This window comes from Lissotriton vulgaris, chromosome 5, assembly GCF_964263255.1.
Source record: "Lissotriton vulgaris chromosome 5, aLisVul1.2, whole genome shotgun sequence".
Classification (NCBI taxonomy): Eukaryota; Metazoa; Chordata; class Amphibia; order Caudata; family Salamandridae; genus Lissotriton; species Lissotriton vulgaris.
Genome location: NC_141693.1, coordinates 66,390,111 through 66,417,914, shown reverse-complemented (window position 1 = coordinate 66,417,914; position 27,804 = coordinate 66,390,111). Strand labels below are relative to the sequence as shown.

Genomic DNA, 27,804 nt, shown 5'->3' with positions numbered 1-27,804 from the left:
TAGTATACAATGCTGTCTATCCCTGATCGGAAGATAAGTGGCTGGGTTTACTGGTTAAATAACCACGTCTTCAGTTTCTTTCTGAACTGGAGGAGTGTGGAACTTATTTTAATGTGGTTCGGTAAGGCGTTCCAGATCTTGGGGGCTGCGATAGAAAAGCGGCGGTCACCACATGAGACTGTTCTACTTCGTTGAACCACCAGTTGGTTAAGCGAGGACGAACGGAGTGTTCTGGACGGATTATAAGGAATGAGTAGCTTTTTGAGGAAGCACGGTCCTTGATCCTGCAGGGTCTTATAGACTATGCATAGTGCTTTGAATTTAGCCCTATTTTGGATGGTTAGCCAGTGGTAATCTTTCAGGGTGTCCGAGATGGGAGCAACTTGGGTTTTTTGGATAGCACGCGTGCGGCTGCATTCTGCACAGTCTGCAGCTTTTTCGTGACTCTGTTTTGTGCATTGAGCAATAGACCGTTGCAGTAATCCAGCGATGTCAGGACCAGGGAGGTGACTAACGTCTTGGCTGCTGAATCTGGTAAATAAGGGATGATCTTTTTTATTATTTTGAGCTTAAAATGAGCGTTAGCTGCCACCTTATTTGCATGGGCCATGAAACTGAGCTTGTCATCAAATGTCACTCCTAGGTTTCTGACCTTAGCGGAAGGGGTAGGGGGGGCACCAAGAGCCGATGGCCACCAGGCTGCCGACCAGGCTGGCAGAAGGTTGCCAAAGATGACCACCTCAGTTTTATCGGAATTGAGCTTCAGGCAATTTCTTGCCATCCACTCACCGATAGCAATCATCCCCCTTTGGAATCTCTCTGCCACCTCCTATCCATCGCCCTTTATGGCCAAAACCAGCTGGGTGTCGTCAGCGTATGAGGTGAGGCTCATCCCGTGTGCTTTGATGACACTAGCAAGGTCCGACGCATAGATATTAAATAGTGTCGGACTGAGGGATGAGCCTTGGGGAACCCCACACGGCAGCGACAGATCCGCTGATTGGAAAAGACCCATGGTGACCGCCTGGGTTCTGTTGGCCAGGAAAGAGGCAAGAAGATCCTTGGCAGTAAGCTGAATACCCATCCTTTCGACACGGTCGACCAAGATCTTGTGGTCGACCGTGTCGAAGGCCGCTGAGAGATCAAGAAGGACGAGCAGTGCTGTTCCTCCCTGATCACGGATGACTCTTCTGTCATCTGCTGCCTTGATGAGAGCGGTTTCCGTTCCATGGTGTTTACGGAAACCGAACTGTGTATCATCCAGCAGGTTATGACTCTCAATGAATTCCGAGAGTTGCTGGTTCATGGCCTTTTCGGTGACTTTTGCTAGAAAAGGGAGGCTCGCGATAGGGCGATAGTTTTTTAATTCACCTTTATCTAGACCAGGCTTTTTTAGCAGGGGTTTAATCAGCGTGTTTTTTAACGAATCAGGGTAAATTCCAGATGTCAGTATGGTGTTACAGACATGTGTGATAATGGGAATGACTGTGTCTGGTACAGTTGCGATCACCGAGGTTGGGCAGGGATCCAGAGCTGACCCGGCTTTGATTGATTTTACTATGCCCTTAATTTGATCCGTGGTGAGGGGTTTGAAATTGGTCATGGTGTTTTTCGGTGTGATCATTGAGGACATAGCAGGACTGCTAGCAGGGTCAGAGTTAAACGCTTGGTAGATGTCATTGACCTTCGTGAAAAAGAACTTGGATAAGGCATCACATAATGCTTGTGATGGGGGGGGGTTAAGGTCCGGGGCGTTTCCTGAGAGGGTTTTAGCAATGTCATATAGCTGTCTGATAGAGTTTTTCGCGGACTCTATATTGGTGGTGAAATAGTGTTTTTTTGCTGCTACTATCATTGCTTTATAAGAAGCAAGAGCTTGTTTATAGTGTTTTTTACTTTCGGAGTCATAAGTTCTTCGCCAGTGCCGTTCTCTGTTCCTAGTTAGTTGTTTTTGAATTTTCAGTTCTTTTGTATACCACTGAGCTTTAGGCAAATTTCTGTTCTTTGACAGAGATTTGGTGGGTGCCAACTGAGTGGTAGCGTCGGCCAACCATTTCTGAAATTGGTTGGTGGCGGTATTGGGGTCAGTGGATAGATCCGGGATGGTGTTGTTTAACAGCATCGTCAGGTCATTGGAATTGATGTCCTTCAATGCTTTAAAAGTGCCACTGTTCGTGTGAGCAGCCTTTTTTCTCGGCAAGCCTTTAATAGTGAGGCTGCTAAGGATGACTGAGTGGTCAGTCCATGTCATAGGGAGAACTGAGACTATGCACAGACCTTCTACATTAGAAAAAATTCCATCTAGCGTATGACCTGCTTGATGGGTGGGGGTCGTGACCAGTTGACTAAGGACCATTATTTCTAGGTCGGATGTGAGGGTAATAGTGTCCTTATCGCTGCTTTGCTCCAGATAGAAGTTGAAGTCGCCCATGATTGTAGTAGATTCTTCTGTAACTATAGACTCAGTGATGTTACTAAGGTTATCCAGGAATGCAGATCTGTTCCCAGGGGGTCTATAGAGGAGCACTCCCTTGAAGTTGTAAGTAGGGGACAGCTTTATATTAAAATGCATAGCTTCGCATGAGGTAATGGGTATAGGCGAGGAGCGGACTTCCAAATGGTCTCGCGCTATAATGGCTAGCCCACCACCTTTCCCTTTGGGCCTGTCCTGCCGATAGGCACTGAAGCCTGAGGGAACTGCCGTAACATAATCTGGGGCAGATGCCTCATCAGACCAGGTCTCTGTGATGTAGAGAACATCTAAGTTGAGATCGCTGATGAGATCGGCTATTTCCTGACAGTGCTTACTCAGGGAACGCGCGATAATTAGCGCCATGGACACGTGAGTGTCTTTCTCAGATCCTCGGTTTTGAACTAGGCTGGTTGGGTTCGTGAACCCAAGTGTAGTATTACAGTGTTGGCATTGTGTTTGTATCTCTGGTAACATTGTGGAGAAATCGTATTTGGTACAGAGAGGGGCGTAGGAGGGACCGATCTCCAGCAGTGTGCTCCGGTTATAAGAGAGAAGAGGGCCAGGGGTTGTGGCCCTAGGCCCGGTCCCGGCGCGGACAGGCGCAGACGGGCTTGCCTCCGGCGCGCCGCCGGCGCGCCCGCTGCGCCCGCCCGCTGCGCGGACGGGCGATGTTGTTGTTTTTATACATGCTTTGGGCGGGGCGGTAGGAGGGTGGGAGGGGCGTCGAGCTCTCCGGCGAGCCTGCCCAATCTAAGATGGCTGCCAAAGTTGTGTAGAAATGTTCCCTGCGCCTCAGTGGATCGACGCTGTGGAAAGGGGGTGCCCAGCGAAGTTAACTCGCTGTAGGGGTGTCAGGGAGGTATTAAAAGCGCTCCTATTAAAATATAATACAATTTTAAAAACAATTCTCAGTCGATCGTTTTTATGCTAGAAAGGTGCAAGAGAGCACAGTAAACCTCCGGCTTCCGCCTCAGAGGGAAACAGCAAGAGTAATCTCGCGGAGCCGATTTACGCCCTGTTAAATACCCAGGGAGGGCGGGAGGGGCGTCGAGCTCTCCGGCGAGCCTGCCCAATCTAAGATGGCTGCCAAAGTTGTGTAGAAATGTTCCCTGCGCCTCAGTGGATCGACGCTGTGGAAAGGGGGTGCCCAGCGAAGTTAACTCGCTGTAGGGGTGTCAGGGAGGTATTAAAAGCGCTCCTATTAAAATATAATACAATTTTAAAAACAATTCTCAGTCGATCGTTTTTATGCTAGAAAGGTGCAAGAGAGCACAGTAAACCTCCGGCTTCCGCCTCGGAGGGAAACAGCAAGAGTAATCTCGCGGAGCCGATTTACGCCCTGTTAAATACGCAGGGAGGGCGGGAGGGGCGTCGAGCTCTCCGGCGAGCCTGCCCAATCTAAGATGGCTGCCAAAGTTGTGTAGAAATGTTCCCTGCGCCTCAGTGGATCGACGCTTTGGAAAGGGGGTGCCCAGCGAAGTTAACTCGCTGTAGGGGTGTCAGGGAGGTATTAAAAGCGCTCCTATTAAAATATAATACAATTTTAAAAACAATTCTCAGTCGATCGTTTTTATGCTAGAAAGGTGCAAGAGAGCACAGTAAACCTCCGGCTTCCGCCTCAGAGGGAAACAGCAAGAGGCCCCCTATGGACATGGGGGCCTGTTGGGAGTTGTAGTGCCGTCCCCTCACACACCCCACCCACCACCACCGCCATCCCTATGGACATGGGGGCCTGTTGGGAGTTGTAGTGCCGTCCCCTCACACACCCCACCCACCACCACCGCCCTCCCTATGGACATGGGGGCCTGTTGGGAGTTGGTTTAGTGACCTCTCACACACCCCACCCACCACCACCGCCCTCCCTATGGACATGGGGGCCTGTTGGGAGTTGCACTAGTGACCTCTCACACACCCCACCCACCACCACCGCCATCCCTATGGACATGGGGGCCTGTGGGGAGTTGTAGTGCCGTCCCCCACACACCCCACCCACCACCACTGCTATCCCTATGGACATGGGGGCCTGTGGGGAGTTGGTCTAGTGATCTCTCACACACCCCACCCACCACCACCGCTCTCCCTACGGACATGGGGGCTTGTGGGGAGTTGGTCTAGTGACCTCTGACACACCCCACCCACCACCACCGCCATACCTATGGACATGGGGGCCTGTTGGGAGTTGTAGTGCCGTCCCCTCACACACCCCACCCACCACCACCGCCATCCCTATGGACATGGGGGCCTGTTGGGAGTTGTAGTGCCGTCCCCTCACACACCCCACCCACCACCACCGCCATCCCTATGGACATGGGGGCCTGTTGGGAGTTGTAGTGCCGTCCCCTCACACACCCCACCCACCACCACCGCCATCCCTATGGACATGGGGGCCTGTGGGGAGTTGGTCTAGTGACCTCTCACACACCCCACCCACCACCACCGCCCTCCCTATGGACATGTGGGCATGTGGGGAGTTGGTCTAGTGACCTCTGACACACCCCACCCACCACCACCGCCATCCCTATGGACATGGGGGCCTGTGGAGAGTTGTAGTGCCGTCCCCTCACACACCCCACCCACCACCACCGCCATCCCTATGGTCATGGGGGCCTGTGGGGAGTTGGTCTAGTGATCTCTCACACACCCCACCCACCACCACAGCCCTCCCTATGGACATGGGGGCCTGTGGGGAGTTGGTCTAGTGACCTCTGACACACCCCACCCACCACCACCGCCATCCCCATGGACATGGGGGCCTGTGGAGAGTTGTAGTGCCTTCCCCTAACACACCCCACCCACCACCACCGCCATCCCTATGGACATGGGGGCCTGTGGGGAGTTGGTCTAGTGACCTCTCACACACCCCACCCACCACCACCGCCCTCCCTATGGACATGGGGGCCTGTGGGGAGTTGGTCTAGTTAATCTATATGTTTCCCCGGTTGCCACCATAGTGGAGAGTCACTGCTTGCGCATGGTGTCGTACGCTGACGACACGCAGCTGGTCATCTCCCTATCGCGAGCGCCCGGTCTTGCGGCAGACATCTTCAGAGCATGCATGCAAGACCTAGCTGCCTGGATGTCTGCCAACTGTCTCAAGCTCAACGGAGGGAAGACTGAGGTGCTGGTGGTAGGGGGAGACCGTGCGGCCTGGACGTCAGCGTGGTGGCCTCCCTGCCTAGGACCCACACCTATCCCCTGCAAGGAGGCGAGGAACCTCGGTGTTTGGTTCGACTCCAACCTTATCTTCGGACCCCAAGTCAACCGTGTGGTTGGCTCCTGTTTTGGGACCCTCAAGACCCTTAGGAAGGTTCTGGAGCTCCTTCCCATCAAAGCCCGCCAAACACTCGTGCACGCACTAGTCACGTCCAAAATGGACTACGGCAACCTGCTCTACCTGGGGACTCTCGAGAAGAACTTAAACCGCCTGCCGGTTTTACAAAACGCCGCAGCCCGGCTGGTTCTTAGACTGCCCAGAAGATCAGCATCAAAAACCGCGCTCCGAACACTACACTGGCTCCCGGTGAGAAGCAGGGTGGAATTCAAAGCACTCTGCATGTGTCACCGGATTATCAACGGCAGGGCACCTCTCCCCCTACAGGATCTCTTGACACAATACGAGCCTTTGCGTTCCCTTAGGTCATCTGGCACGGGACGCCTGTCCATTCCTAAGGTGTCCAAAGCTAGGATGGGTGGCAGGTCCTTCAGGTATTTGGCGGCATCCAGCTGGAATAAACTCCCTGTGGCGTTACGCCTGGAACCCTCAGAGTCCATTTTCAGAGCTAAGCTAAAAACATTTTTTTACGCCCAGTAGTGGTCCACCTTAGCATCTCTTCTGCTAGCGCTAGCATCACAGCGCTGGGACACGCCGTCTGGCGTCACCATGCGCTCTACAAAACTCCCTATTATTATTATTATTATTAGTGACCTCTCACACACCCCACCCACCACCACCGCCCTCCCTATGGACATGGGGGCCTGTCGGGAGTTGGTCTAGTGACCTCTGACACACCCCACCCACCACCACCGCCATCCCTATGGACATGGGGGCCTGTGGAGAGTTGTAGTGCCGTCCCCTCACACACCCCACCCACCACCACCGCCATCCCTATGGACATGGGGGCCTGTTGGGAGTTGTAGTGCCGTCCCCTCACACACCCCACCCACCACCACCGCCATCCCTATGGACATGGGGGCCTGTGGGGAGTTGTAGTGCCGTCCCCTCACACACCCCACCCACCACCATCGCCCTCCCTATGGACATGGGGGCCTGTTGGGAGTTGGTCTAGTGACCTCTCACACACCCCACCCACCACCACCACCCTCCCTATGGACATGGGGGCCTGTTGGGAGTTGGTCTAGTGACCTCTCACACACCCCACCCACCACCACCACCCTCCCTATGGACATGGGGGCCTGTTGGGAGTTGCACTAGTGACCTCTCACACACCCCACCCACCACCACCGCCCTCCCTATGGACATGGGGGCCTGTGGGGAGTTGCACTAGTGACCTCTCACACACCCCACCCACCACCACCGCCCTCCCTATTGACATGGGGGCCTGTTTAGACGTTGGCGAGTATGTGGACTGCATGCATGGGTTGGGGTCTGGGAGATGTGTCTTCAGAGTTGTGTGAGGCACACCATGTTGTTGTGCTTGTGGTGCTTGTGGTGCTTGGTTGGTACTTACCAGCCTCTTCTCCCTCATCAAGTCCATCAAGGCTCTCAGGGTACAGGATGGTCAGCACCTTGTCCTCCCACTCGGTGTACGGTAAGGGCTCCGGGGGGGTTCCACCGCCTGTGTGATTAGCCCGGAGATAGTTCTTGGCTCGGATGGATTTCACTCGGGTCTTGAGGTCATGCCACCGCCTCTGAATCTCCTGCTTCGTCCTCGGGACGGTCCCGGAAGCATTCACCCTGGTGACTATCCGGTCCCACATGCTGTTTTTCCTGGCTATGCTGGTCTGCTGCACTAGGGCCCCGAATAAGTGGGGTTCTACACGTATTATCTCATCTACCATAACCTTTAACTCGGTGTCAGTGAATTTGTTGTTTTTTTTGGTGCCATGGTGTGTGGTGCTCGGGGTGTGGGTTTGAGTGAATAGGGAGGTGCAGGTGTGTGGTGTGTAGGAATGGTGTGGTGGGTCTTTGTGTAGTGGGTGTGTTTGGGTGTGGGTTATGTGTATGATATCTGTGTTTGCTGTAAGTTAAGTGGTGTCTCCTGCTAGCAGTTATGCTGTGATGCAGAGGATTTCTGGAGTGGGTGGGAGTTATTTTATAGTCTGTGTCTTGGCCCTGTCTGAATGGTTATTGGCAGTCAGGTGCTAGGTGGGTGTGTTGCCAGGTGTGCATTATGTGGTTCTTGGGGGTGGGTCATTGTGTCTTGTGATTGGTTTAGATGTTTCAGGTGGGTGGTTGTTCTGTTTCCTGTGTTTGGTGATAACTTCCGTCGCAATGTATGGCATTGGTTTGACTGTAGGGATGTTGTTTGTGTTGGCCTTCCGCTGTGGAGCACGGTTTCTCGTAGCATTGGTACCGCAGCGGACGTGGATCGCGGTGGCTACCGGGGTACTTGCGGAGTTATCCTAATTGCGGACACGGACACTAAGCAGGTATCGCGGGGGAAGTGGATGTTTTCGCGGTCATGTGCGTACGCGGCGGTCGGTGTTCTTTCGGTTCCGTCCGCCTGCCGCGGGCTCAGGTTTACTTCGACCGCCGGGGACGGGGATTGGTGTGCTCCGTCCGCCGCGATCGGCGTTTCTATCATATTTTATCCAAATCGCTATTGCGGTTTTTCCGCGGACAGGTCCGGAGTATCTTGCCACCTTCCTCGGCGGACGGAACAGGTTTCCGTCCGCGATCCTAATCGACCCCTAAGTTGGGAGTCTGAAAAGAGTTGAGATGCAGACAAGTCAACTATGTTTGGCATACTAAGTGTTTCTATCCGGTCGTCTATTAGAGGGCCGGGGTCCTGGGGTTGTGCTGGGGTTCTGGCTAGGGCAAGGAGTCCCAAGGATGAACGTCTGGCTAGTTGTAAGTCTTGGGAGATTCTACGTTCGAGGAGAATGATACCCTGATGTATTGCTTCATTCAAGTTATCCAAAGGACCAATTATCTGCCCTCCTCCCGCCGCAGTTTTACTTCTGGTACCCCTCGTAGACATATTGTTTCTTAATGTATGTTCAGCAGTTATCAACTAATACTGTATAGGTAAAAATAAAACATACAAACAGGATGTCTTTGTGGCAGAGGTGAAAAACCAAGGGGGGGGGGGGGATCCCGGTCCGGTCACAAACGGTCTCTAACGGGCTAAAACGGGCCCGCCCTTGGCCCGGGCTTCGCCCAGCGCTCCCGCGCAGCATGGATGTGGTCCTGTAATATAGATGTAAAATGGCGTCCAGGGGGCGGGGCAATCAGGGGGCGCAGACCAGATGACACAGGTCAAGCAGGGACTCCTGGGAATGCGAGTCCCTGCAGCGCTCCACCCCTGATACACTCTGACCTCTCTCCCCAGGCAAACAGCAAGGCGATGACCCAGAGCTGTATTTCACAAGCCGCGTGGCGGCACCCGCAAAGCGGGTGCGGCAAGGCGTAGATGCAGGGTCTAGAAGACAGCGTCCCAGGTAAGATCACTTGCACGTTTCCGAGCTTCCAAAGTTCCCGCCAAAGCCTGGGAGTCCGATTGTACTTGAAGGGTTTGCCGTTCAGGGGGCGGGGCAATCAGGAGGCGCAGACCAGATGACACAGGTCAAGCAGGGACTCCTGGGTATGCGAGCCTGGAAAGCCGCACCTGCCAATTACAACCATTCACTGAAGGCCCGACTTTGCAGTTGCAACTTCTATCACCGAACATCTGTGTGCAACTGGCCTGGAAGGCCACGACTATCAAACACAATTGGCGCCGTTGAGGCCTGATAAACTGATTATCGCGAGCAGTCCTTGACTTGAATGAGACTCCCTGGAGCTCCTGCACAACTGAAGCCACTTCTACAGAAACAGATCCTCCGAGCACGCCGCCACCGAGTAGGTCTAGCACGGCAACAAAATATGCAGTCTGAGCAATGTAGTTTTTGCCTGTGTGAACTCATTGAGAAAAAGGTCATTGAACTGATCTACACAGCAGCCAGTGGGGTAACCCAGAGTTGGTGCTTGATTAAAGCCTACCCCCATATAACATACTCTACATTGGGGATCGTACTGTGCAACCCTTTAATTGTACCTTTACTGAACTGGGTAATATTATGTTGTTGTTGTGAGATTAAAAGATTTTCTTCCTTATTAAAAATAACTACTGCGCTAGACATAACATTATTGTGTCTGTTGGTTGATTGTTGGATTCTGAGTGCTTGCCCCGCCCTCTACCTCCGTAAGAAGCCTTTGACTGCTCGACCTCACTATCCTGGGAGTCAAGTGCAGAAAGAGATGTCCTTGGCCCGTTTCGGAGCTATAGTAGTACAGACTTCAGGGCACTAGAGACAAACGACATCAACCAACATGATCATTAGCTCCTCACTGACCAGTGTCCTTCCTCCTCTAACCGTGGTCTGGCAGTGCCCAAACCCTGAGCCTGGCGCACAGAGATGTGATCTGGTCACAGTGTTTTACAGCAATGAAAAGGCCCCCAGCTGTCAGTACAGGGGGTATAGCGACAAGTGGGGTAACAACCACTAAAGAATGAAGAGTGCACATTAGGAAAAACACTTCACTAAGAGTGTGAGAGAGTTTATCGGATACCATGATTTTATATGGTAATGACACCCTTGTTAACTTTATCACTATGGACACCATTGTTTTTTTTTTTTTTTTTTTTTAATTTTTATTAGGAAACCTCAGGATTACATCATGTGCAAAGCAAGGAAGGGCCAAAGGCCACCAAACAACAACATCAGATGTCAAAATGTCGTGCAACAGAGGATAACTACACCGTGCTCTCAAGCCAGGCTGGCATCATTGAATCAGGAGCCGCGACCAAAACTGTCCACAGTGTTACAGGATGTGAGAGGAGTCCAATTTATAATAAAGTTGAAGGATCATACGAAAGGCAATATTATGACATCGGTTACAGAGCTATTTACGTGACAGGATATTAGCCTTCAATTGAGCGTACCATTGGGAGAACATTAGGAAGATATAAGTCCAAGAACAAGCCCACCGAACCGCAGTGACCCACTCATGAGGCGAGCGATGTCAACAGGATTGCATAGCGTAAAGGGGCACAAACAATGATCCTCCCAAGGAACCCAAACCCCCGACTCCAACTATAAGAAGATAGAAAAAGGAAGATTATATCAAGAGGGAACAAGAAAGGAAGAAAGAAAAAGCGGGCCATAGAGAGAAAGAGGAAACAAAAAACTAGTCCCACCCCCACCCCCCACCCTGCATGCAGCGGAAGGCCACGGCCCACCCCCCCCATAGGCATGCCTGTCGCCCCAGGAAATCCCAAAGAAGGGAAAATAGGAGGAGGGCCCTAGCTCTGGCCCCAGACACGCCCCCCCCCCACCCACCCTGAAAAACAAGGAAGCCCACCATAATGGAGGGCAAGCAACAATGTATAATCATCCCAATCACCCCTAGTCACCATCATAAGCCATGTCACAATCCGGCACCAAAAACATCAATGGAGTACGTAAGCAATCCGAGTTCAGCCCTGGCCGGTCCGAGCTAGGGCAGCAAGGCGTTGCACATCGAGAGAAGGCAGGGTCAATGAGTCCACAGTCCCTTTTGGAGCCGATGCAGTAGCAAGCCAGAGCAAAAAAGTCAATGTGATAATGCGACTCCATAGCACCCCAGCCATCGAGGAAAACTGGTAATACAGATCAGGAGCGGTGATAGCCAGCTGGGGGGTGTAGTAGTCAGCAAACACAGTAGCTCGGTCACCCGTCCCACCAAGTCCATTGTCCAGTTTCACACACTTTAGAGAGTCCTCATTGTTGACAAACTGGGAAAGATCGGGCTCTGGCTCGACATCTTGGCCATCCATCTTTGTACAACTCGCCGTCGCCTGCGAGTAAGCAACAATCATCCAGCGACTGCTCAAGGCGGAGTGCAGATCTGTAAGGGCCAGTAGGATGTCTCGCGTTGTGGGTTCCATCACCACTTCACCAAACCATGTAGCGCACCTCTCTCCCAAGGAACATCAAGGCAGGCGAGGAAACAAACCCCTCCGGTAGTCAGAAAGTCGATAGCTGCCAGCAACACAATAGTGGGTCTTATCAGGCACACTCGAAATCGCAATCACCCACCGCGCTGCAAGGGGCTTACCAGGCGTGCCCGAATTCTCCCGTAAATCAACACTGCAAGGAGATCCGTCGGCCGCCGGCAGTCTCCGAGGCAGGTCGGATCCGGATCGTACGTCAATAAGTATCGCCGAGTAAACAATAAAGAACAGGCTCTGGCGAAAACCTTTGTTGGGCTGCTCGAGGGGCGCCAGCGCCAATCTCCGATCGGCAGTCTCTGGCCACGTCCAATCGGAATCCCGGTCTGGATCACCGGGCGAAGATGGCCGGTCGGAGCCGATGTTGTGCAGTCGCGCGACGGCTGCCGCTCCACTCGAGGTCCCGGCTCACCCAATGCAAGGGCCGGGAAGTTTAGGACGACGCATCTCGGCCATAAAAGACGGATTTCGGGCCGGAGCAACACAGCCGGGCTCCGTAGGCAGTCATCTGTACGTGGCCGCAATCGGGATGCAGGATAGATGTCAGGATGGTACGGGAGGTAAGGGCGAGCGGCGGAGCCGGGCTTCTATGCAGCCATTTTGGCCGCCGTCTTGGCTCCTCCTCATGGACACCATTGTTGAACTGTTAAATATCACAATCAATGGGAGTGTTAGAGTAGTGAGAAATGTGCACCACTGCTGAAGGGGCTTCCACATTACAGGCCTGGTCTGTCTTCCATCCTGAGGCAGGCTACGGGCGTTAGTTATACTGGGGCATTCCAGTCACCTGTGGCCTATCCCTATAACAGAGGTCTAATGAAGGCATAAATTGTGACCTGTCAAACTATGTCTGATTAATGACACAGTTGCAGGAAACCCTTACAATGAGTATTGAGCAGAACAGAGAATGTCCAAGGTCAGTAGCTGAAGCTGAGCTGTGCCCATGTAATTTCTAGAATTCTAAATAAGGAAATGTATATGTCCCGAAAGATGATAAGATTAGAGGGCATTTGGTTTAGATGAACTATTTGTGGGTTAAAACTCATCTACACAATGTTGGAGCTTCCATGCTTGCTTTATCACTTAGATGAACTCTGTTGGATGATCTGTGGTTCGAGGATGTATATACAATACCGTATCAGGATTACATCGCTAAAACCTTGGTTTAGGTAGGGTCTTACACCAGGCTTGCTCAGTCAGGTAGATGGATAAATAACTCCAGGTCCATGCATACACACACCCACAGAGGTACACACTTATGCAGATGCACACATTAATTTGCACACACACACACAAATCTTGTACAAACTCACAGACGGATAGCTTCAATCTATGCATATACACACTCGCAGAGGCACACATCCATACTATCTATACTACTATTATAAAGTAAGAACTGAGAACCTTTGAGGCGGGTAAACTCGGGAACCACAGCGCCAATCCAAACACCCAATACATCATTGGAATTGGCAGGGTCTGCAGAGTGACATAGGCTATATACCCCCAAAAAATATACGTTGTTTAAAAAATATACCTTACAAAAAAAAGTAGTCCCTTGGAAGTAGCGCAGGCCGTGTGCGCTAACGTGCTGACATCATCAGGAGCGCGAGGAGGATATTACCATTGCTGTTGTTTTGTGTTGTCCTCAGGGCGCTGGCCCTGCTTGCTGACCCCCCTCGGCGCTTTACAATGGATGTACTCTCTGACTTGGATCCCCTGACTGGTTGGAAAGTTTTACGGTAGGCGTCCACTGTCATATTCGTGTTTCTGTTTACGTGCAACCCCCTTAAAAACGGCGTTTAAGTTCCTGCTCGGACGTGAAACTGAGCGTTTGGTGCCACAGCAAACAGCTCGCCAAATACATCGCCGATGGGAGGAAGGCGGGGGGTTACATAACTGCCAAGGTTTCAGATAGCCATGTGTGACATTTTTAAAATGTCAGTGGAATTATAAGTGACATTCTAACAAGTATGAGTGACACTTTTCTGCGAGCAAAAATCATGGAATGAAGACTAGGGAAACTTTTAAATTCAGAAATTACAGCCATTTGAGCAACAAGAAACTGCAAGAACTTCTTGAAATTGTTTCAGAGCACCAGAAATGGAAGGACACTAACCTTAATTTTAACGGATCCACCCCCCCTAATCCCCCCCCCACCCCCATTCCCCCCAAGTGCCGAGAGAACTCAGCGAGAGCCAGCCTGGCTGGTAAAAGTGACACGCACTGACCCCCAATCTGTGAAGATAAAAGTTAGTCAGGGGCGCCCATGATAAGGATGAGGAGACAGAGCAGCCCTGCGGCCGGGCCTACAGATTTACTGTGATTAAATCAGATCTGCACTTGCAGATAAACCAGGCTTACTCAGAGGGTGGATAAGACAGAGCTGCTCTGCCTGCAGATTTTAAACAATATTGATTGTATGTGACTCAAATATTGTATTCAAAGATGATCTACTGTGCGTGCTGCGGCGGCAAGTAAGTTCTGTTCCGGACAGGGACTCTTAGGAATGACGCTAACCTACCCACCTACCCCCCCCCCCACCCCCACACTCCTCCCCCGCACCGGGCCCCAGTGCAGACGCAAAGAGAACCCTGCCCTGCCTGGTAAAACTGTCACGTACTGAGTCAGGAAGGATGACAGAGCAGCCCTGCCTGCGGATGCTAACTCTGAACATTAGAAGGGACAGGGAGGGGCCTTTGAGGAATCACGCTACCCCCTCCCCCGCCCTCCAAGTGTCCACGGGGGATATCTGATGAGCTCCATTTCCACCCCCAGATCTTTATTTAATTTTAGTTCCACAGATGCGAACCACAGGAGGGGCAGGCTGGTTATAGTCACCCCGGGGTCAACCTGGAGGAACGCATGTAAATCAGGGCAGAATGTTCTATAAGGGCAGCCACACCCTGACCCACAAATAATCACTTACGCCCGCACACACTTTACACCCAGTTCCCAGAGCAGAGAGAGCCCTGCCTGGTAAAACTGTCACGCAGTGACCCGGCCTTTAATATAATACCTTACTCCTGCCCTAAGATCAATGATGTGAGTCAGACAGAGCAGCCCTGCGGCCCGCCTGCATTTACTATGATAAACCACAGTGATCAGACTGCAGATAAACCAGGAGGCGCGCTGACTCAGGAAGGATTATGAGACAGATCAGCCCTGCAGATGCTATTGTGCTAAATCATTTTTTTCAGATGACTCATCGTGTAGTATAAAACACTTACTAGACGAGTTCAGAGACTCGGGGACCTGCCGCACAGCACTGCAGCACTGTGACTGCACTGCTGCATGATGCACTCTGCAGCCGCACTTGCAGTCTTCATCTTCTTCTCCCCCCAGACACTGCAGGCTGCTGACTCACGCGTCCCCCGCTTGGCCGCAGTAATTTGCGCCACCCATGATCACCAATGCCTCTTGCAAGGCGGGCGGCCATGACGAGAGTCACTCACTGTCCTGTGTCGGCGGTGAGTGAAATTAATTCAGTTTTTCACTGGGTCCGGTTGGTCACTCGCTCTTACACTGGGCGAGGAGGATTCGACTGATTCAGATTGAATCCCCCGCCGTTCTGCCTCACTTCCTCTTCCTCAGACGTGAGGGAAACAAATTTCGGGGAGGAAAAGTAACGCAGAGTTCAGCGGGAGGAGCGCGGAAGAGAGCTGCGGCAACAGTGGAGCCGTGGGGCTGAGACAGCCCCAGAGGAAGACGCGAGGTAAGCGACGCCCATCATGTAAAAAGGCTATTTTGACCGAGCTACACAAACCCGACAGCAGAGACCATAAATAACTGAGTACACATATTCGAGGGCAGTTTGTCGTGTGTGGTGCACGTTTATTAATACTCCAAGTCGCCGTCTGCTGCAGGCCAGAGTGGAGGATGCAGCCTCATTGGGGATTGAATGCAGTGACGTTTCGAGCTGTGCTGTGCGACCCAGTGCTGTGCGACCCAGGCGCTAATTACTCTTGAGATTGTGTGTTGTCCTGACAGCAGAGACCATAAATAACTGAGTACACATATTCGAGGGCAGTTTGTCGTGTGTGGTGCACGTTCATTAATACTCCAAGTCGCCGTCTGCTGCAGGCCAGAGTGGAGGATGCAGCCTCATTGGGGATTGGTAACTCCTAACGTGGTGTCAGAGAGAGTGAGGAACCAATAGTTGGCCTTCCGTTCGTGCCTTCTATGAGTCGACAAGCACACAGTAGGATGACGTGAGGTAAGGGAGTTTCTGCTACCTGGAAGCCTCATTGCCGGGACAGGCTGCTAGTCTATATATATATATATATATATATATTACCTACTGACGTTTGTCAGTAGGTATATATAGTTAGGACCTAGTTTCCATAGGAAATCCCCAACATTCTATTGGGAATAACTTTTGCGCTGGTTGATGAATCTTCGCAAATTTCTCAAAGAAGATGGCTTGCTCCGCTCCTCTCCTTCCCTGAAAGTTTGGGGGGGATTAGTCAAGTGGGGGCTGAGAAAAAAGGGGGGTCCCAAAACGTGTTTTCCCCATGTTAATTTCCATAGGACCTTTAGACACGGCTACAGCTTGAACCGCTGAATGGAATTACACCAAACTTGTCAAAATGGTAGTGTCCGGTACGCAGATCACGCTTTTGGTAAAATAGTGTAAATCCCTCCAGTGGTTCCTGAGAAAATTAGAAGAGAAAACAAATATATATCTGTAGGGGCGCACCGTGCGCGCACCCCGCGATTTTTCGGAAAAAAATTGGGGGGGGGGGGGGGGGGCTTGGGGGGGCTTCTCTCTTTTTTTTAATCTTTTTATTTTAATATCGAGGGTGGTCACCCCTTGTTTTGCCCCCTGAGATCACCGCCGCGGCCCGAGCCGCTTTAAGATGGCCGCCGCCTGGTTGTGGGCGGGGCCGGGAAGACGTGGTTTCCACTTCCCCCTGCCTGGGGGAAGCCTTTGATGTACCCGTCCGGTCTCCCGTGCCGAGGGGGAGACCGGGTGATGCTGCCGGCCCGAGGGAGAAGTATGGGCTGGTGCGGGGCTCCCATGTGCTGAGGGAGCCCCGGGAAAAGAGGAGATGCTTCATGTATTTTGCCCGTTGGCTGCTCGGTTACAGAGTGCGGGACAGGAGCGACAACAGCCACCAAGGGTAAAATCCTGGTAATGAGCATGCGTTGGCGCTTCCTTCGAATGGGAGCACTTGAGCACTCTCACTACTACTCCTGCACTAAAACACCCTTCACTTACAGCCCACCCCTACCCCTATCTACTGCGCCCCTACACTCACAACACCCATGCGTTGCCACCCTTCCACTCACAACGCCCTGTATGTACTCAGCCCATCTCTGCCTTAAAAATATGCAAAAAAACACACCGGGCGCTGGGTCTGCGAGCTGCGCATTTCATCCGCTGACCCCGAGAGAAAAGGGGGGCACCCAGGCTGCAATGTGGCCGGCGTACATTTCGGGACTGAGACATTCCTCCGATAACGGGCTCCCCCCCCCCCCATACACCCCCCCCAGCTCACCGCGTTAGTCTGGTAAGGCTAATCCCACCATCTACTGAGCACTAGTATGACACAATTCTGGTCAGGACGTTGGGTGTGTAACTTCAAGTTAGACCGGATTATATACTTGATTTATGTGATGCCAGTCCCCCCTTCTCACTCCGCGGGAACTGGTCAGTTATATGGGTATGATGTGTGTGGGATGCTGTGCTTAGCAAATAAGCGCACAGTGGAAGCACATGAAGTTCTTATATCAAAAAAGCGCTTCTGCATTTCCTAATCAAACTCGCAGGAAATAAATGCTGACAAATTTGAGGTTAGCAACACGGTACCTCGTGGCCAGGCCTCCTTGTCTCTCCTTTATCACTGCCTGGGAGTTCAGGGGTTAAACCATCCCAACATGCCTCACTCCCAATTTATAAAGCAAGAATTCTTCCATAAATCAAAAGTTACAAACAGACTTTGTAATGTCATAACTCTTGTGACGGCTTTCTATATATATTCACTGGAAAAACTATAGGTTTTAGGCCTTATATAGTTAGGAATTAGCATTTAAAAAACTTTTGAAATTCACTGAAAAAACCATAGGTTTCAGGCCTTATATAGTTAGGAATTAACATATAAAAAAACATTGAAATTCCTCCTATATAGTTAGCTGGACATTTCATTGATATAAAACCAATGAAATTCCACATATAGTTAGTTGCACTAACTATATATTTCGCGCATCCGCAATCCAATGCTGATGATGTCACATATTACATCATTCATGACATGGTCAGTGACATCACTGAATGACATCACTGTTGGTCACAGCCATGTTAATAAGTAGCTCTGAGCAGTTTATTGGCAGTGAAAGGGTCAATGCAAAAGCTGGGACCTGCACTTTAATTTCCCCAGCACAGAAGAACAACCCCCTGTTCCTTTTATTTTCCTTGAGCATAGACAAACATCATGCTTCTGCAGCTCCAGAAAACTCACAGCACTGGCACGTAAGACCGCTGCTTTATCTGCCTCTTGGCCCCTTGCTCTGACCTGAACTGTATGACCCCTGCCTTTTAATCTCTGCTCCACTCTTGGGCCTCATACAGCGCCAAGATCCCTGTTCGTCTTTAACTCCCTTTGCTTTCCCTTGCAGCTCCTGCACCCCCTTCTTTTCAATTTGCCTTTCCTGTACACCTCCTACTTTGCTTTACCTGTACACCTTATGTTTCACCCGGTGCCTAAACCTGCTAATCCCACCCCACCACCATCCACCGCCCTTTCTGACAGCCCTTACCCGCTCCCCATGGCCTCTCATAACTTACGTCATCCAGGGCCTACATTAAAGCTCATACATTTCTCCAGGAGGCTTTCATGCAGGCCTAAGGCCACCCCCATTTCTATCCTTGCAGTAGGCCCTCATCTCACTTTGTGCATGCACCAGGGGCATTTTGAACACACTGCCGTAGCAACTACAGCAGCTGTGGAGTTCTTGATGGGCCTCTTCAGTCTGCAGGTCCGCATACAAAAGCCCATAATGGATTTAAAAGGGGTGGTTGGGTGACTGGGTGAGTGAGTGATCGGGTGGATGAATAGATGCATGGATGAATGAGTGAAAGGGTGGATGGATAGATGCATGGATGAATCACTGAGAGGGTGGATGGATAGGTGCATGAATGAATGAGTGAAATGATGGATGTAAGGATGGATGCGTGAAAGAATGGATGGATAAGTGCAAGGGTGAATGAAGGGATGGATGAGTGGATGGATGGGGTGAACGTGGATGGCTGAATGAAAGGGTGGATTAATGAGTGAGAGATAGAGTAGATGAATGGGTGGGTGGGTGGATGGATGGATGGGTGGATGAATTAGTGGGTGGGTAGGTGGCTGGGTGGAAGGGTTGATGGATGGGTGGATAGTTGAGTGTAAAGGTGGATGGAGGGAATAATGAAAGTGTGGATGGATATATGAGCGAAACAGAAGATGGATGGGCCGAATGGATGGATGGATGGCTGAGAGAAAACAAATGGAGGAAGTAAAAGGGTGGAAGGATATATGAGTGAAAAGGAGGATGGATGGATTAGTGAAAGGATGTATGGAGGGATGAGTGAAAGGGTGGATTAATATGAGCGAAAAGGAGGATGTGTGGGGTGAATGGATGGATGGATGAGCAAAAGGATGGATGGGTGAAAGGAAGGCAGGATGGATAAGTTTGATCGATAGGTTTGAACAGTGGCTTCGAAAACGCCCCACTTTAGCAGCTACTGTAAAGATGGAGCTCTTGATGGGCCTCTTCTGTCTGCAGCTCGATAGACAAAGGCTCATAATTAATGTGAAAGGGTGGGTGTGAGTGAAAGGATGGATGGGTAGATGTGCGGGTGAAAGGATGAGTGAGTACAAGTGTGGCTGGCTAAATGGATGGATGAATGAATGAGTGACAGGGATGGTTGAGTGACGGGGATGGTGGATGGACAAAGGATGTTATAATGAAGGAAAAGGTGGATGGATGGGTTACAGGGTGTATGGATTAGGGTGCAAAAGGATTGATTAGTGTAAAGGATAAATGGATGGATGAGTGGAAGGATGGATTGGTGGAAGGGTGGATGGATGAGTGAAAGGATGGATGGAAAAGTGAAAGGGATGGTGGATAGATGGATGAGCGAAAGGATGGACGGATGGCTGAAATGGTTAGATTGGAGATGGATGGATGGGTAGGTTAGGATATGGATGAGCGGATGAACTGACGAATCAACAGATGGACGAACATATTGGTGAAAGGCTAATAGATGAAAGAATGAATGGATGACAATGTAAAGGTGAAATGCTAGATATCAGTGGGTGAAAGGATGAATGGATAGCTGCTTATATGGAAGAGGCAAAGCAATTCTAGAGAGGATTCCAATGGTTTTATTTGCTTGCTTGGTGGCATAAGAGCTTTGGATCAAAGTGGGGAATATTTTAATTTTCTGGTCACTCTCTTGGCCTGCTCTATGCTCCTTTCTCTACCTGGGGATTATCAGGTAGGCGTGGTGCTGTTTGCCAGCGCGTTCTTACTAGACAGCCAGTATTTGTTCTCATAAAGGCCACATTGCCATAGAAATTCCTAGCACTGAACAAAACTACTTTGTAAAAGAGCAAAATGCTGTCACACACAATGAAGCCAGCCAATAGATAGGAAGAGAAAGCATTTTAATAAAAACAAAAGGTCTTGGTTAACTCAGATTGAATTAGGGGCTCAAACGTTAAAGAAAGTCACAAAAGTACACCCATGATATATGTCCTTATATTAATGCAGATTTACGTTTTTCATGAATTCAAATGAATTTCCGTAAGTAGGCCAGGAAACCGTAATCCTAGAAAATATTTGTGAATTGCATTTCAGCTTGAGAAAAGATGAATGTGCCCCAGTGGTAATCTATTGAGTGTTTACAAGTTCACTTTTTCTCCAACCCCATTTTTCCCCAGCCCTGGAAGAAACTTTACTTCTGCCGTTGTCAGCTGTAAATTTCCAACCTTTCTCAGTATGGAAAAAGATTAGAGAAGAGCTGGTGAAAAACCCCAAAAGTCAAATCCTTCTATAGTATTAGCCTGATGTTAACCAGAGAGGCTATTATCAGAGCTCTTCTATAATGAGATTGCTGCCATTATTTGACGGCGCACTACGTGGCACGAAAGGGACAAGTGGATTTTGTTAAAGGACAAGTAGATTTATGAAGCTACTTGTCCCATGGACAAGTACATATTTCATTAAATTCCACACCCCTGGATAAGCACATGTATTTGCACACTGTGGCTCAAAATCCATATATGCATATGCAGAGACACAAGCAGTTGTTTGTGTGGAGTTTTATATAGCGCAAACTAAACCCAAAGGTATCCCAGCGCTTTACATGAGCACTAGTTAGGTTACAGACAGACAGACACATTCATGTTTGGTAGGCACGGGGAGATTAAGTGATTTTCCCAGAATCATAGAATGTTGAGCGTCCCCGCCGAGACGCGAGCCCGGTGCCCCAGCTCTGAGGTTGTCCGTCCTAGCTGTTAGGACACATTCTCTCCTGTGGCCTAACAGCACTAATCAAAGTCCAAAAAACAGACAGACAGAGATGTGGAGACATGTGTACACTCCACAGATAACTTCAGGACCAGCCATACACAAGCAAATACTTAGAAACGTACACCTAAGCGTGAACAGGCGAACAGGCGCACACACACACACACACACACGCACGCACGCACGCACACACACACACAGATAATGCCACACCTGTGTACACATACTCTAACGCACAACATTTAAGTATGATGTAAGTACTACCATAAGGTCAGAAGAGTAATTCTTGCTTTTATTTATTTTAGGACGAGCCTTCTGCCAAGTTTAGCTCCAACAACTAAGTGAAGGGACTCCGGTCAGTATATTTATCTGGCGGGAACCATGACCTAGTCTGTAGGGCGGCTCATCAGGCTTGGTGTGTCTTGAACTTTAAGAGGCCACACAAAGGAATGGGCACCGACATACACAGACACAGCACTCACTGCAGCCACTCACCCTCATGGTTTTATATTGTTCCTCCTCTTTGACTTTAGACTCCAGAATATATTCCTCCTCTTTCTTCAGAAGACGTAGATACTCTTGGAGTTTTACCTGCAGAGATGAAAGTGCAAGGAATAAGTGTAGATCTGTAGAGTGAGGACTTACCTACAAAGAAGAGTCCCTACAGTACCTGCCATATGTGCCCAGAATGCAGGCATCACAACCTGGATTTGTGTGGCTTACAATCTGGATACTAAGTACCAGTCCCAAGTATCACAGAGAACGACTCAGACAATGATGTCACCTTGTTTGCCATGTTCTTGCCTAGAAGGACCTAACACCAGAATCCTTGCTCCAAGGAAACTAGCTTTATCACTGGCTCTTACTGCTACTTGACTTGTGCCCACTTCATGCCTAAACCGAGGGAAGCATTTAGACCAGGCACTACGTAATAGAAGAAACTTTGTCCTAGAGACTTTATGAAATATTCCAGAGCCAAACTAAAATATCTACGCTAACAATTTTCGTAAGTGCAAAAACCATGTATGCTGCCCATATACCAATAATATCACAGACACATTTTGGGACTCAAAGCATGAAAAAGGTACATGGTCTGTGAATATCTTAATCAATGCTAATGAATGCAGACTGTGCAGCGATCTAACCTAGTTCCCGCCTTTGACCTGGTTCACACCCTTCTTCACGCACATCCTGGATGTCCTCATCCCTAAAGTGTAGATAAGACTAGCGAGAAGTGTGGCTCAATGGTTAGAGCGGCAGACCCTGATGCAGAGGTCTAGCCCGGGACCAGGGTTCAATTCCTCGCCTCGGCGGGTCTTGGGCTCAAAATTCCACGGACCTGATAATTCTCGCCTCGGTGCCTATTTTAATCATGGAGTCCCACTCTGCAACTCTGGGCAATAGCTTGCTTAATCTCCGCAACAGCCCCCACAACGCTAAGGATGCCTGGCCTCCACCTTGGGGGTGCCCAGGAGTGGGCGCCTCACAGGGAAAGCCAGGATAGGTTCCACAGCGGTATTCGTACAAGCGCCTTGAGACCCTTGCGGGTGAGTAGTGCGCTATACAAGTATCAATTTACATTTTTACAAACGGTTAGGCCAATCATGCACTGTTCACTCGGTGTATTCCCACACCTGTTCTATTTTTAACTTTAAATTAATTTATAATACCATCATTATTCATGCTTTTTAATTATCCTTGATTTCAACAAAATTCATATTGTGTGTCACAAATCATAAGTTCATCACAATCACTTTCAGATTAGAAATCATATATACATTTGTACATTATAATGATTTTCTCATATCATGTTATATTTCAATCAGCATTAACATTTGACACGTCCGATGCATTTCGGTACCACAACGGTACCTTCCTCAGGAGAAACTCTAAAAGGGAAAAAATAAAAGTATATGTTTTAACATGTGAGCCCATGGTAGCTGATTGTAAATAAATCTAATTGGATATGGATATGCATACCTCAATTGGATAAATGGCTGTAGAGTCTTGCCTATAAAGTAGAACGATATCTGTCTGTTACATACGTCATCTCACAGATTGATAGTGAGTTTAAACACTTGTGAATGTATATCTTACCCGGGGGTACTTTGGACTGATTTGGATTAATGCTATAATAAAAACCACAAGTATTGCTTGTTAGGACTGTGTCTGTATGTACCTTGATGGTTTTATAAGATGAACAAGAGAGACTGTATATGCAATAAAATTGCATAGCCTACCTGAATTTGAAATCTGTCGGTCAGGAACCTGTTTGGTGTTTAAAACCTAGTGAGAGCCTGTTAAATCTCTAACGCTTTCCAACTTATTTGTTACCAACCTAGTAAAGAATAAAGGGCTTCCTACCTGAAAGTCTGACTAGCTTTGCGTATCTGTAAGAAAACAGACACGAGTATTAATTGAACCACAATGAAAGAAACGCCGTAAACAAGACTATACGCAACATTTGCGTTAAATAATGGCGAAAGAAACGCTGAGGGTCGTCTGACATACCTCGTGATAGTATAATCCAAACTTGAGTTTTTCGTAGGTTGCCGCCATGGACCGCTATTGAAATTATACACGCTAGGTACAAACACTAAAAACAGACTATGGTTCACACTGCAGGTCACTCGTGCGTAATCGGGCGCCATCTTACAATGGAGCAAAATACAACGGTCAAATAAGCAAATCATTTCCCAATTACGTTTTTTTGTCATAGAGAAACTAGTCATGCAAGAGGGCGTGGACAACAGACAGAAATTGCTTCAACGAGAGCTATTTTGGATTAAGACTTTACAAACAATGTCCCCCAAGGGGCTCAATGACAGATATGATTTATCTTGTTACCTGTGAATGACAATTTAACTTATGAGAGGATTACCCAAGGGCCTTCAGACTTTTATCCTATCAAGCACAGTGCCATTAATAGGTGATGAATTGTAGATTTAGAACCTTACTTGATATATGGAATCAATATCACTGGCTCTGTGTTTGGAGATATTTTGATATACTGTAAGCATTATTTCGTTGTAATCTATTGGTCTCTGTAAATGTATAAATACAGATCAGATGCACATGAGTTAATATTAGTGCCATATTCAGGTCACTCACCAGTCTTTACCATGGGGAGTTATTGACAGTAAATGTATATGCACATATATTTGACAACACACATTAAAAACCTTGTTCAGTTTAAATACCACAACTATCAGGTTAAGGCACCCCACATTAGGGCACTCATAATCCAATACAAATATCCTGTCGCGAGGCATACGTCAGAATTATCAGCCGTTTATAACTGACAGTTCTACCGTCATCGGTAGTTCATATAAAGGCTACCTACGATCAAGGTCATAAAAAAGCTATATCACAGCTTGGATTTTATTTATAAACGATTTTTTTTTTTTTTTTTTTTTAATACACAAGTATATTGAATTAGGAATACGATGATGTTTAGATACCCAGCGATCGTCACAGGCATGTCTTTCACAATAAATATCATTCGCAGCAACTTCCTCACAGATAGAATATCTCATTTCATATCATAGATTCTTGAATAATGTTAGCATATATCGTTCATCCTCTGATTTGCTTATTTGACCGTTCTATTTTGCTCCATTATAAGATGGCGCCCGATTACCCACGAGTGACCTGCAGTGTGAACCATAGTCCGTTTTTAGTGTTTGTACCTAAAGGCGTGTATAATTTCAATAGCGGTCCATGGCGGCCACCTACGAAAAACTCGGCGTCTCTGATCAAGTTTGGATTATACTATCACGAGGTATGTCAGGCGACCCTCAGCGTTTCTTTCGCCATTATTTAACGCAAATGTCGCGCATACTCTTGTTTACGGCGTTTCTTTCATTATGGTTCATTTATACTCGTGTCTGTTTTCTTACAGATACGCAAAGCTAGTCAGACTTTCAGGTAGGAAGCCCTTTATTCTTTACTAGGTTGGTAACAAATAAGTTGAAAAGCGTTAGAGATTTAACAGGCTCTCACTAGGTTTTAAACACCAAACAGGTTCCCGACTGACAGATTTCAAATTCAGGTAGGCTATGCAATTTTATTGCATATACAGTCTCTCTTGTTCATCTAATAAAACCATCAAGGTACATACAGACACAGTCCTAACAAGCAATACTTGTGGTTTTTATTATAGCATTAATCCAAATCAGTCCAAAGTACCCCCGGGTAAGATGTACATTCACAAGTGTTTAAACTCACTATCAATCTGTGAGATGACGTATGTAACAGACAGATATCTTTCTACTTTATAGGCAAGACTCTACAGCCATTTATTCAATTGAGGTATGCATATCCATATCCAATTAGATTTATTTACAATCAGCTACCATGGGCTCACATGTTAAAACATACACTTTTATGTTTTCCCTTTTAGAGTTTCCCCTGAGGAAGGTACCGTTGTGGTACCGAAATGCATCGGGCGTGTCAAATGTTAATGCTGATTGAAATATAACATGATATGAGAAAATCATTATAATGTACAAATGTATATATGATTTCTAATCTGAAAGTGATTGTGATGAACTTATGATTTGTGACACACAATATGAATTTTGTTGAAATCAAGGACAATTAAAAAGCATGAATAATGATGGTATTATGAATTAATTTAAGTTAAAAATAGAACAGGTGTGGGAATACACCGAGTGAACAGTGCATGATTGGACTAACCGTTTGGCTAGTCTTATCTACAGTTGAACCTAGGAGTGACAACCCTATACAATCATTGCACCAATTTACAAGAAGGTTTAAAAACTTACAAATTAGGAGTGCTCCTCGCGCATCCCTTATTCACTCATCCCTAAAGTGGACATTTCCACACATAGATCACATACTCAGAACAGGAGGTGGGGTTTGCACTCATACACAGGATATTCTGATCTTTACTCTTAGTAACTCTACCATACCCAACTCCTTCAAACTCCTCTCCTTACCACTTCCCTCTATCAATCTCCAAAATAGCATCCCTTTAATGGATCTACAGATGACCTGGACCAAACAAGCACTTCATAGAGGAAATCTGAGACAACATCAGCTCTGCCTCCATCCAACACAGCCATTTCTCTTTCCTCTGATGCATCTAGTTCCACCTCCCTGCAACTCCAACACAGAATAATGAAGGAAGCCTGGTACATATTTCTCAACACACTGGAAATAAAACAACTCCTCAGCATCCCAACACAAAGACAACACGCCAGACCACACTCTATCGATGTCTCCAATTTTCGCTCTTGAAGAGGTTGTTTCTCCTGGAAGATAACCTCAAAACAAATGCACAAGTCCTCTCCCACGGGGGCAGAGACAAGACCCAACAGGGTCTTGTCTCTGCCCCCGTGGGAAAGGGAGCATCTTCCTCGGGCTCCTCAACACCACCCGAGCCCCCCTGAAAGGCAGCATACATGAAGAGGCGCAGCTCATCAAGGGATTGAAAAAATCAAATCAACTCCACAGTAAAAGTCCTACACTGGCTCCCCTTCCAGCCCAGATCATCTTCATGGCCAGCTGCAACACTTAAGGAGCTCAACAACAAGACCCCATCTGACCTGGCAGACAAACTAACCACGTCCAGGGGACAACATCAGACCAGGAGGGTGGATATCACCAGACTGGAGACAAAAAAGCTTCAGAAGAAGCCTTCTCAGTTCATGCTCCCAGGGACGGGCACAGCTTCCCTATCGAGATGGCATCAGCGCCAACTCTCCCACAATTCAGAATAATTCTGAAGACACACTTCTTAAAGGAGCACAACCCCTGACTTTGACCTCCCAACGGTTTCTTCTCAGGGGCCAGGCCCCTGGTTTAGTGCTCTGGATACAGACTGTGAGTACTGTCCGTCTTTAGTAAGACTGTAAGTACCAATTACAGATATTCAAATTCTTAAATTATGGCCACACATATCCATATTGTACTCGAATATGTTTCATCTCCATCCTACTGACTCAAACCCCATATCAGGACCTTGTCCTGTACAAGTGGCAGCCGAATGCAGGGTCGGTGACAGAGAACAGACACCTAAAGAAATGATCATAGACTGTGACAGAAATCTGACACAGGAAGAGTGCAGACCCCACCCCAGGCAGGGTCTGCAACAGAGAAGAGACAACCGAAATGAGAGAGTGGGCACTAAATATTTACACGGTCTGTGACTGAGAACAGTCAGAGAAAATGTATCAGCCTCTTACAGGGTTGGTGACCGAGAGTAGAGATATTGAGATAGAGGTTACCAGACAACTGCAGGATCTCCGACAGAGAACAGACAGGAACAGCAGGAGAGCTACCAACCTCATAATGGGTCTGTGACAGAGAAAACAGACAGCCAAAGGGAGAGAGAGCAGGCACAACCCCATACTGGGTTTGCCACAGCGAACACACAGTCACAACAAGAGAGCAGGTGCCGGCCTCATACAGGGTCTGTCAGAGAAAACACACAGCAGACACCATACAGAGTAGAAGAGTGGAAACAGGCACCCAGAGAGAGAGATCAGACATCAAGCCCTATATGCGTCTATGACTAGAGTCAGGCACTTGCCCTCAGAAAGAGTCTGCTACAAGGAGTAGCAGGTTTCAACCCTTTACAAGGTCCGAAACAAGAATCAGACACCAGCCTCGTACAGGGCCTGCAAAAGAAAACAAGGAACA

General features: G+C 48.5%; 1 protein-coding gene across 1 annotated transcript in view; it reads right to left on the bottom strand.

The window, feature by feature from the left end:
- The window catches only part of LOC147710189 (E3 ubiquitin-protein ligase TRIM39-like), a 236,764-nt gene that overhangs the window by 177,425 nt on the left and 31,535 nt on the right, over window positions 1-27,804 (bottom strand). The window contains exon 2 of the mRNA XM_086919946.1: window positions 21,634-21,729. Coding sequence (XP_086776072.1) covers window positions 21,634-21,729 — 96 coding nt within the window. The remainder of the gene's footprint in view (window positions 1-21,633; window positions 21,730-27,804) is intronic.